Below are 12,392 nucleotides of genomic sequence, written 5' to 3'. Positions count from 1 at the left end.
TAATTTTTGAAGTGAAAACTTCTTTAGAATCGTTGGGAGACTCGATGAAACGAAAAAGCGACACTCTTGACTACGAAGCGTTATATTATATGCTGATATACGTATATGTGTGTGGCTGCGTACTGCTGAGCCACGCTAGTATAGTGAGTATTGTAGTATGTATACTACACTGCCTATTACTTGCTTTGGTGTTTAGTTCAAGCGTCATACGTATGTATGTTTGTATGTATGCTAGTACGTATGTGTGCGCGCGCTTGCGTATTACGGAGCCACTATGAGCGAGAAGGCATTATGTATACCTATACTACACTACCTAATACTTGCTTAGACCAAGCGTCCTACGAATGTTTGTGTGTATGTTAGTACGTCTGTGTAATATACGCCTTACGACGCTCATAATAGCAACGTCGTGTGCTGTATTGCGTCCGTATTTTTATATTCGTAAATATTTTCATTTTTAAATATTTACCGCAATTATGCCGAAAAATAATGCAGAAAAATGTCGTGAATATCGACAGAAAAAAAATAAAGTATACACCAGAAGTATCGCGGATACTTAGAAAAGATTACGATAAAGTTCCAATGATTTTAAGTGGTGATTTTAACGTAAATTTTGCATTGGACACAGCGGTTCCTTTAATTGACTTTCTCAATACGGCATTCAATTTAAAAATGTGTAACAATCGCACTGAATCGACAACACGATCAAAAACAACAATTGACGCGGTATTTCAAAGATATGTTGACAACATCGAAACCAAAGCATTTGTATCAGATTTTAGCTATCATAAGCCACTCGTATCATTTGTTGAAATTGAAAACATTGAGGATGAATAATAATAAAATGAAGAAAATAAAATATGAACTTTATAGCAATATTATAATGAACCTATAATTATCCCGCTCCTAATGCTGCTTTCGTCTCATTCTCTCTCAGTTTGTTTTACGGAAGGTTTCACTTCTATCGCGTCTAACCGTTAGACTGTTTTTTTTTTTTAAATGGAGTCACCCTTGTGAACTATACAGCTGCAGTATACAAACAGAAGCAGTGGAGCAGGCAAAGGTCAAAATAAATATTTTCATGTCTGAAAATCATTTTTTTAGTAAAACTTTATTCAAGAATAAAATTGGATAACCTCATGGCAAAGCGAGGGCATATCAACATTTTGATCAGTTTGACCATTTTTATAATTTTATTTAATATATATTTTTTTTTATTTTCATTGTTCTTCATGTTCTAGAATCCTAGCTCACTGTTGAACAAAAACAAAATTAATCCAATTTTAAAACCTTTTACAAAAATTAGAAATCCCACACAAACCATCCATCACAATTTCATGTTTTTAGAACTTCTGGAAAAAATTTGGGTGCGCAATTTTATAGCTTATTAAATTTCACTATAAGGAAGCGCCAGTTTAAAGCTGATGACTTGCTTTTTTGGCGGAGTTGAGCATTTCCTTCATACAAAAAAATTGTGGGTATTTACATTCATTATTTTTTTACTTAGACAATGAGCATTGCATTCATACAACACCAATGAACGTTCAAAACAAAAAACCAAAAATCATCAAAACTAGTTAAAATCTTGTTGTGCTATTACTTGAAGCAGGTTGTATGTATATGCAGCATAATACCTGAAAAATCCAAATCAATTGAATTAATAGTTTCCGAAATATCCGATACTTTGGCTGTCTTGGACCCTCAATGACCAAGGAAACACGTTTTTCATGAAACTATTTTTTCTGAGTCATCAGCGTAATTCAAGAACCACTCAATGCATGATAAATTAATGATTTTTTTGTTTTTATTTATTAAAAATTTGTTGAACTTATAAATAAAACATATTCACAAAGAAAACTATTGTAGTTGTTCAGATTTATGTCTCTTAATTATTAATTATTAATTTCATTAATTTCTTATTCAAAGCATGGAAAACTTGTATTTGATCGAAGAATTATTTCATGTTAAAGTTAATATGACACACATGCATGCGTCACTCAATAAGAATTTAGTTCAAAATGCATTCAGAAGTAAATTAATAATTTTTGGTATAAGTAAATATTAAATATTTAACTTTAGATCCAAAGTTCAATATAATCGTTCCTGTCTTCAGCCATATACAGCAGAGAAACTTCTCACAAATTATATATAAGTATATACCTATATGATAGCTGATGGAAAACCCATTGCCTTAAATAGCAACAGTACTAAGACTTATTGACAAGGTTTTACCATTTATTTGTTTCACATTTAATTTAATACTTTTTTTTTATGAAAACAACGTTCACTATTCTACAAAACTTTGTGCAAATTAAAATAAAAATCAACAAATTTTCACACTCTCTAACAATTTTTAAAAAAATTTCGTCTATGCAGTTTCATAATCTATAATTTTAGTAAAAATAATAAAGTGCAAGTTTCAAGTGACTCAAAAATTGCGTTGATTTCTGACAATTCTTTATCTGCTGGCCGTCTTACGAAATTTTTCCGCTTAACGAATGCTCGATATTCTTTTACTGCGTAATGAAAGAAAACACTCAACACCGTTGGACGATGTAAGATTGGCTTAAAGCAGAACTGGGTTAAAAAACAATAAACTTCAGAAAAAAATTATAAGAAATGGCAAAGCAATTTTTTTTATTCATTTTGCTAATAAGTTTCATAGATAAGCTTCAATTATGGCAAGACAAGAAATCTTTTCTGGCTTATGTGAAATCATTGTTGATAAGCCAAGTTAGCCTAACTTATTGACGGATGTACCAAGCTGGGAAAAAAATTCATAACTTTTTTGACAACATGTCAGGCGCGGTTCGTTAAAATGAGAAATTTCGTGTACTTTTTGAGCGGAAGTCTGATATGCACTCTTATATGAGTTAAATGTATTTATTACTTGGAGCATTTTGAGTAGTGTTTATTGATATTAATCGCTGTACTAAACAATTTTTTTAAGTTAATTTATTTTTGCATATTTTTCACAGTATCGCATAAATATTTGTCACTAGAATTAGATACCTGTTGTATTCGAAACATTGTGCAAAGTGTCTGTCGAATGTCTAGAGTGAACGCTAAGAGAAATCGCATCTAATAAATGCCACAATTCCTAATGTATTTAAACCTATGTAATGGATGTAAAATAAACATATTTTGCGAATTTTGCGAGGTGGCGTAAAATTAATCACCCTATCGGAAAATTTATAATCAAACAATTCATTTAGTAAAAAAGTTATGCACAAAATTATTCAGGGTATGCGCGTCAGTAGTAAAATTTTAGCTATTCTGGCGAACAAAGCCTAGAACAAAATATGGTTGTGAAAAAATGAAATTAATGTTGCTATTAAATGAAAAGCAACCATCACAAATTACACCTTTTACAGCCTGTGTCAGAAAAATGAACCGCGACTATTCATGAAGTATAAAAGATATATATTTAAAATTTTTGTTACATGAAAGTATGTACAAAACTACGAGTCGCAATTACTCAATAAGCCGTGTAGTCTTCATCGTTGTCGAGTTTAGCCAGGCATCTTCTTCATGCTTTGAACCAGCTTTTCTGCGTAGCTTGTCGATAAATAAACATAGATTTTGCGAACTTGACGCACGAGTTGCTTTTAATCATAATCTGGCCTTCCGGCAAGATACGTTTTCATAATTCCCCACACATTTTCAATGGGATTGGCGTCTGGGGAGTGGGAAGGCTAGTCCAATACTATGACGCCATTTTCTTGTTTTGTTGTCTCTGAATGTGTTTTTCTGAGAGCAGTGATTTTGATGATGTGGGACGGTAGGACATGTTCGCCTCCTTGAGTCGGCGTTCGATGGTGTTGATACTCACATCTATTCGCTTTTTAGCAAAAAGTGGGACGATCACTTTATCCATCTTTTTTGTCGTCACTCGCTTCAAGCTGCGCTCGGAAAAGTCAACAACATTTTTGTACACCTCATACCGCTGATTTTACGCTTTGTGTGCTTCTCACTCATTTTTGTTTGGTTGCGTTTACAGAAAAGTTTCGAACCACACTAGCCTGAGTTAGCACTGGCGTCGTAGCCCTTGAGTAGGACTATTACGCAGCAAAAAGTGGAGCGAAATATACCTTGAAGTTGCAAGAAAAAAACTGTTATTTTCTTCTGACACAGACTGTACATTACATCTTTGGATTTTTGGACCTATTCAAGTATAATATTAGGTATGCTGTAAGAAGTATGAAAAACTTTAGGGATTTGGGAAAATTTAACATGAAAGCAATTTTCGGTATTTAAAGAAAGTCGTGACTATTGATTGCTTTATATCTGCTAGAAGCCTAGTTACGTCAGTTCTGTTATTTATAACTGAAAATATTTTTAAGTCGTCAGCATAAAACACAAATTTAGCAAATGAGAGGCAATCGCTAACATCGCTCATAAATGACACAAAGAGTAGGGGACCTAAAGCAGATAATTAATGTTTCAGAGGATATACCAACAATTCTGACCACACAACAACTTCCAAATCAATACGATTTCACCCCCTACGGGAAAACAAAGTAAGAACTAAGCGAAGATAATTTGTATAATAAAATGATACCAGAGACTTTGTCGAAAGTTTTAGAAAATCCGTGTAAATGCAGTCGACCTTCTGCCCTGCTGGAAAGCTCTAATGCACTGAATGCACGCAAAATGTTATTTTGAAGTTTGCATTACGTTCACTATGGTTTGAAGATCCTGTTCCACCTTATGGCTCAAAGCTAATTTTGATCAACTGAAGTGCTTTATAAAAATAGAAGAGCAGTTTTTTTCTTATGGTTTACTTAAAATATAACTGCCGTCATCAGTGATTGCACAATTTTACTTGGGAGGATAAGTTTTAATATTTCACAAAGAAGTCTTTGAAATGTTGGAGAAAGCTTCAAAATTAATTTTGTAAGAAATGAATCGATTTCTCAGGCACTGCGAGAATTTAATAGATTCTTAAATTCATATCAGCTAATACTTTCTTTATCTAAGTCGGTTTTTTTAGGATGCTTAATCTAATCTTAACTTAATTCTTAATTTTTTCTGTAGGGTATATTTCATGTAGATTTAATACAAATAAATAAATGCTGACTGCGTCTGTGATGTTATGTAACCATAAAATTTATTAAGGACGTTCAGCTCAGAGAAATAATTTGAAGCCATGAAGCGGGTACAATATGGTAGATCTTTCAGGTGGTAGATCTTCATGGCGGATCTTTCATAATAATAATAATAACAATTGCCTCAAATAAATAACTGTGGCAGCAATCACAACTTCAGTTGCCTACAGCCGATGGTAGTAACTCTTTCTACAGTAAACAAAAAATGTTTTGAGTATAGCAATTTGGCCCCCCTCTGTTGATGTGTTCCGATATTTTTCTCACCTTAATTATCGGAGTAGGGCAAGATATTCAGACATCAGCTACGCAAAACAATTTTTTCTGAAAAATATTTTTCTTTGAAATTTCTACAAAGGCTAAGATTTGCATTTTCTAACTTTCCAGCGGCCGCCGTAGCCGAATGGGTTGGTGCGTGACTACCATTCGGAATTCAGAGAGAACGTAGGTTCGAACATCAGTGAAACACTAAAATAAAGAAAAAGTGTTTTCTAATAGCGGTCGCCCTCGGCAGGCAATGGCAAACCTCCTCATAAAAAATATCTGCCGCTCAAAGTCGGCTTGAGACTGTAGGTCTCTCCATTTGTGAGACAACATTAAGACGCACGCCATAAAAAGGAGGAGTAGCTCGGCTAAACACCCAAATATGGTGCACGCGCCAATTATATATATAAAATATATATAACTTTCCACGAGCATTTCTACGAACCAATAATAAAAAAACCAATATATAAAAAATGTATTCACTCAATTTATAAAAATTAAATCCATGTGTAAACTTCCTTTTGACGTTCATTGCAAAATAGGCATTCAAATGTTTATATGTATGTATGTATGTATGTATGTATGTGTATGTATGTAATTTTCCTAACAATTATTGGAACTGAAAGTGTCTATTGGCAAATTTCATTTGTATGCATTAACAAACAATTAAGAAAATAATTGATTACCAAAAAAATGCATTGCTAACCACGAACAATAAACACACCGAAAAACAAATAAACACACAATAACGAATTGCTTTTGAAAATACCCAGCGTTTAATTAATTTTCTTTTCTTTTGCAAAACCTCGAATATTTTAACAACAAAACTGCTGCTACTCAACGATATTTTATCTCTCGAACTATGCTACAAATTATTCACAACAGCCAACCCCACCCTGTATGCGCACTACGTTTTCAATACACTCGATCAGGATCACAGCGGCATTATTAGCTTTGAGGTAAGTGGTGAAATACAAATACATATACATATACACATACATATGTACAAGTAAAGAAATATGCACAAGGCTGAGAGCATTCCACACTTTGACTGCATAATGCAAGGACATCAACGCAAACACACACAAGCAATTATTTGCATAGGCTTTAAAAGATACTAGTGGTTTTATCCTTTGTAGTGGTAGTTTGTAAGTTTTCATTCATTTTATAACAGTATATTTAAATATTCGAGATTCTTTTTCAAAGTTAATTAAATTCGCGCTACAAGTGAGAGCGAGAAACCCACAAATAACACAAAAAGTCATATAAACTAAGTTCTTAAGGAAATATTTTCACACCTCGCGCAACAAAATCCAACTTTTCTTAAAATAATAACATTCAGTTAATACACAGGATTGCCCATATTCGACGGACCCGACGGATTTCCATGACTCTTTGGGTCCATTTCAATCGACGAGGCTTGTCCGCAGGCAACAATCTTTGCGTCAATTGAATCTTATACGGGAATAAATGCAAATCAATGCGAATAATTCGTTGTAAAGTGGTCCGAGCAATGCCCAACTGCTGAGAACGGAGATTTTGAGATGTTCTTGGCGAAGTCTCAATACTGGCCCGTACAAGAGCAATATTCTCATACGATGGCCTCTTTGGATTAGAAAGAGCATCACCAGTCGAAAATATTTCGTACAAACGTTTAATGGTGTTTTTAGAAGGCGCACTTTTCACATTATTTAATTTTTAATACGCACGTTGAGTTTTCACAATTGACTTCATTTGTTGAATCTAAATTTCAACAATTTGGGAGCGCTTGCGTGGCGTGTACTGTTCCATGGTAAAAATCTGCTTGGACTGACGCTTCCAACGCGGTATGTCATTAAGCGATCTAAAGATACAGGGTTGCCAGATGAGTCCGTCGAATATTGGCGACCCTGTAATATGTAACTAAATAGTTTTACAGTGTAGAAAGGAACTAGAACTGCATAGTCATTGACTTGAAATTACTCTGATCGGAAACCCAGGCCATATTCATAGTCCATTATAAAAAACTGTATGTTATTTCTATTTAGATAAATTTTTATAAAACAGTTAAAGTATAATGTTGTTTCACTAGTTTTATATTCTCCTTCTGCTTCTTCTTGATTGGGGCGATAACCACTTACACGATTTTGGCCAAGTTTAACAAAGCGCAGCAGTTGTTTCTTTATTGTGCTAATCGGCGCCTGACACACGAAGACGAAACCGCTAGATCTTTATTCGCTGCGCTTTGTCTAAGCAGTCGTAAAGCTCATACAGTTCATCGTTCCAACGCTTGCGATATTCGCCATCGCCCACGTGCAAAGCTTTCTATTATGCTGATTTTCTTTGTCGCAGTTATTCTTTTTTTGTTGTTGTTTCTTTAAGATGGGTTCGAATTATTTTTTCATGTGAAATACAGAAGATGTTTTTAGTATATCAAGTCTTGCAAATTCGGTGCTTTAAAAAAAAAGATGAACTATTTGTTAAGAGTTCAGCGTAATGAATTTTGAATTCGAACATCTGCGTTGATGTGTTGCCCTTCAGCAATTTGTTTTTTATTTTTTCAATTAGCCACTTGCAAATTTAAATGCTTCTTTATTGTTCCCTTCCGTCGTGTTAGTTCATTTTTATTTAGTTTTGTAATATTTTGTATTTTAGAAAATTTTCACAAGCTCACCTACCCGGTTCCTCTTCGGAAAATTGCAACTACACCTTCCAGCAGTGAATTCTGGGGCTAACTCTACATAAACATATTAAGAAAAAAACAATACGCAGTGGAGGCCGAAGAGCCCCATTAACTAACGAGAAATTGAAAATCGATCCTAGACGTTAATATCGCCATAAAATTTCTAATAATAGAGATTTTTATGGTGTGTCCAGGAAAGGGTCTGGCATTTTATTTATTTTATCAGAATCGCTGTGATTTGTATGCCCTTTAGTTTGTAATTGTTTCGTACAAAAGAAATAACCACACCTTTGGGATAACTGATAACTAATAGGAAATCTATCTTTCACAAGTTTAAAAAGAAACAAATTTACTATTATTTTCAATACTTCTTTCTAGCAACTGCAGCTAATAACAGGTTCACATATACCCATATTATTTACTTTTTCGAGCTGATCTCCCAATGCGTAATTAAAAAGCGAAATTAAAAAAATTAAAAAATAAATAATTGGCGCGTACACTTCTGTTAGGTGTTTGGTCGAGCTCCTCCTCCTATTTCTGGTGTGCGTCTTGATGTTGTTCCACAAATGGAGGGACCTACAGTTTCAAGCCGACTCCGAACGGCAGATATTTTTATGAGGAGCTTTTTCATGGCAGAAATACACTCGGAGATTTGCCATTGCCTGCCGAGGGGCGACCGCTATTAGAAAAATGTTTTTCTTAATTTTGGTATTTCACCGAGATTCAAACCAACAATATCTCTGTGAATTCCGAATGGTAATCACGCACCAACCCATTCGGCTACAGCGGCCGCCTTTCTTTTCTTTAGATTGCTGTAATGAATCCATTTTTCATCACCCGTCACGATGCGATGAAGAAAACCCTTCCTTTTTTGCCGCTGGATCAGTTGTTCACAGGCGAAAAAACGACGTTCAACATCCCTTGATTTTGACTCATAAGGAACCCAAGTCCCCTGTTTCTGAATCATTCCCAAAGCATGCAATCGCTTGGAAATGGATTGGTGGGTAACTCCTAATACTGAATCAAGCTTTTCTTGCGTTTGACACGGATCCTCATTGAGCAATGCCTCCAATTAAGCGTCTTCGAAGGTTTTTGGTCCTCCTTTTGGTCCTCCTTCCTCCATAAACTTTTTGTAGCTCTCGATGCGCTTCAGCCGCCGTTTTTTTTTTCTAATGAATGGGGAAAATGAACACTTCCCGCAAATGACGATTATTCGGCACAAAATCAGACATTTTCACTAAACGAAAAGAATATGATACCAAAATAAAATCACTAATGTGTCGAAACAGTTTCTTTACCATATGTCTAAGCTTGGTTTATGACGTTTAAGTTATGTTAGAATCGACTAGCACAAACTGCTGGCGGCATCTATTGACAAACAGCGGGAACTTAGTTGCGCACCTTATAAAACTTCCAAAAAATCAAAAAGAAAAAAATATTCTTTGCATTTAGTGCTACTTGCCGTTCCTCAAATAAAAATTAGATATACAAAAATTCTTTGTACCAAAAAACTCCCGAGTACAAGTCTGTATAAAAAAATAACATTCATTGTACTTCAGAAACTATAACTCTACAAAGCTTCGTATTAATTTAAGACAGCTTCATTTAAAATTTGGAAATTCTAATATGTGGCTCCTACTCCATTTTCAAGCATACTATGCCACCATCGAAGCACCAGAAATACCACTGCAACATTATGTAGTATTGATATTTTAAGCTCGCTGGTTCGATTAGGTGTTTAGTGTTGCTGTGCGTTGTTTGCTGTCACCTAGTATTTAAGGTCAACTGTCATGACATAGCTGCTTCATACACAAACAACAATCCAAGTATTCAAGTATTTGTATACACGTAAGCATTCACTTCATTACATCCCAACAATGTGTAGCCTCTTAGCCTAAAGGGACCCACGCCTCAGAAGTCATCAATGCTAATGCGCCACACATCCCTGCATTACGTCAACATAAGCCATAATGGGATATGGGGAGCCATTTCATGGCACCAAGAGCCGTTATGATATTGCGCTGTACAAATATAGGCATTACATGCGTAAGTAAACATTTTCAACTGCCATAAGTTCACTTTCATCTGGCTCTTCTATCTTACATATTTCTGCTGTCCTTTAATGGAGCTTCTATACGTGCAGTACACCAGACGTTATTTTTGCAAATATTATATATATATATAGTATTTATTTTGGTTTTTTGTTTTGTTTTGTTGCAGTTTCTCCCTTTTGTTGTCATTTAAGGCTGCTACGTTTATTGCGTTCTCATATTCATTTGCTCTATTTTTTTATTATTTCTAGTTTTGCCTTAAAAGCCCACTTAATGATGTTGCCACACAAAATTTTTGCTTGAATAAAATCGTCAGCGCACCAGTGCCAAAATGTTGCACAATCTATTTTCCATTTGTTTCTTGTTGTCTTGCATAGTTATTGCTTTATAGAGTATTCGCTTTTTTTATGAAAATCCGCTACTGCTGATATTTACCTGTTTTTTTTTGGCTAGTTCAAAAGTTTACTAGTGAGTTTATCTTCTCTCTCTTCTAGACACAAATTTCTCATCATCTATTTAGTACAATTTTTTGTTAAGTTTTTTGCTGCTTTGGGTCACTTAAATGTCGCTGTTTGTGAATGATATTTTGTTCATTTATCATTTGGCCTATCTAAAACAAAACCAATAATTGGTGCGTACTCTTTTGTTATTCGGCCGAGCTCCTCCTTCTATTTGTGGCGAGCACCTTGATGTTCTTCCACATATGGAGGGACTTACGGTTTTAAGCCGACTACGAACGGAAAATGAGGAGCTTTTTCATGGCAGAAGCATACTCGGAGGTGGGCCATTGCCTGTCGGCGGCGGCCGCTATTAGAAAAAACTTTTATTTTAATTTTGCTGTTTCTTGCACGGGAATTCGAACCTACGCACTCCAGAGTGGTAGTCACGCACCGACCCATTTGGCCACGAAACGATTACATTTGGTAAAAATATATAGCAAAAAAATAACCCTACTTATGATATACGAGGGGTGCCCTTTATATGTCGGGATTTGGCAACCCTGGTATTGCAATCTGGCAACTGACAGCTGTATCGCAAAGCTTGACATTTTTTGGCTTTTACGTACATAGAACGTTTTGAAATACCAGCGCTACTTGTGTTGTTTATAGTAACTTAAAAGATTCATCTTGGTCCAAAAATGGAATTAAATCGTGAACATTTTCGTGCGATTATTTTTTACAACTTTCGACGTGGATTAACTCAGCAACATTGCATGGATGAACTTAATTCATTTTTTGGCGATGAAGCTCCATCAAGGACCAGTGTTTATCGATGGTATGGTGAATTCAATCGTGGTCGTAGTTCACTCCAAGACGAACTTCGTGAAGGTCGTCCAAAATCAGTTGTTGTTCCGAAAACCATTGATGCTGTGCGCGAACTGATATTGCAAGATCGTCATGTGACCTATCGTGAGATTGAGACAATCTTAGGCATTAGTGGGACCAGCATACATTCAATATTGCATAAACATTTGACTGTCAAAAAAATTTGTTCGCGTTGGATCCCACACAATTTGTCAATCGCTGAAAAAAGGCTCGTGTCGATTGGTTGAAGGAAATGCTCAAAAAATAGGATCGCGGGGCTTCGAAACACGTCTATGACATCGTGACAGGTGATGAATCATGGATTTACGCGTATGAGCCCGAAAGTAAACAGCAGTCGACTGTATGGGTGTTTCAATATGAGCCAAATCCAACAAAAGTTGCTCGCGCACGAAGCACTTCCAAGCAAATGGTCGCCTGTTTTTTCGGAAAAACTGGACATGTCGCAACCGTACCACTAGAACAACGCAGAACAGTAAATTCTGAGTGGTACACAACCATTTTTTTGCCAGTTGTATTCCAAGAAATTAGGAAAACCAATCGCCAAAGACTGATCACTCTTCACCAGGACAATGCGAGCTCTCACACATCGGCTCAAACAACTGCATTTTTGAGCACCCAAAACATCGAATTAATGGGTCATCCGCCGTATAGTCCTGACTTGGTACCGAATGACTTCTTTTTATTCCCGTACGTAAAAAACGGACTGAGAGGTCAACGTTTTTCGACACCTGAAGAGGCGGTTGCGGCATTCAGAATGCATGTTTTGGAGGTACCTCATTCAGAGTGGCAAAGTGCTTCGACAATTGGTTCAAACGCATGCAAAAGTGTATAGATCTTCATGGAGAATATTTTGAAAAACAATAAAGAGATTTTCGATGATTAAAATTTGTTTTTGTTCTCTAATCCCGACATATAAAAGTCAACCCTCGTACTTGGAAACATTGGCCTAATCATGTCGCTTCTAAGTTGCATATAAAGTTTTCCA

General features: G+C 35.5%; 1 protein-coding gene across 1 annotated transcript in view; it reads left to right on the top strand.

The window, feature by feature from the left end:
- LOC129238163 (uncharacterized) overlaps window positions 1-12,392 on the top strand; it is a 53,853-nt gene that overhangs the window by 22,555 nt on the left and 18,906 nt on the right. The window contains exon 3 of the mRNA XM_054873198.1: window positions 6,255-6,328. Within this exon, the coding sequence (XP_054729173.1) occupies window positions 6,255-6,328 (74 nt within the window). The remainder of the gene's footprint in view (window positions 1-6,254; window positions 6,329-12,392) is intronic.

This window comes from Anastrepha obliqua, chromosome 2, assembly GCF_027943255.1.
Source record: "Anastrepha obliqua isolate idAnaObli1 chromosome 2, idAnaObli1_1.0, whole genome shotgun sequence".
Taxonomy (NCBI): Eukaryota; Metazoa; Arthropoda; class Insecta; order Diptera; family Tephritidae; genus Anastrepha; species Anastrepha obliqua.
Note: the sequence above shows the minus strand (reverse complement) of the source record. Positions and strands in the feature narration are given on the sequence as shown.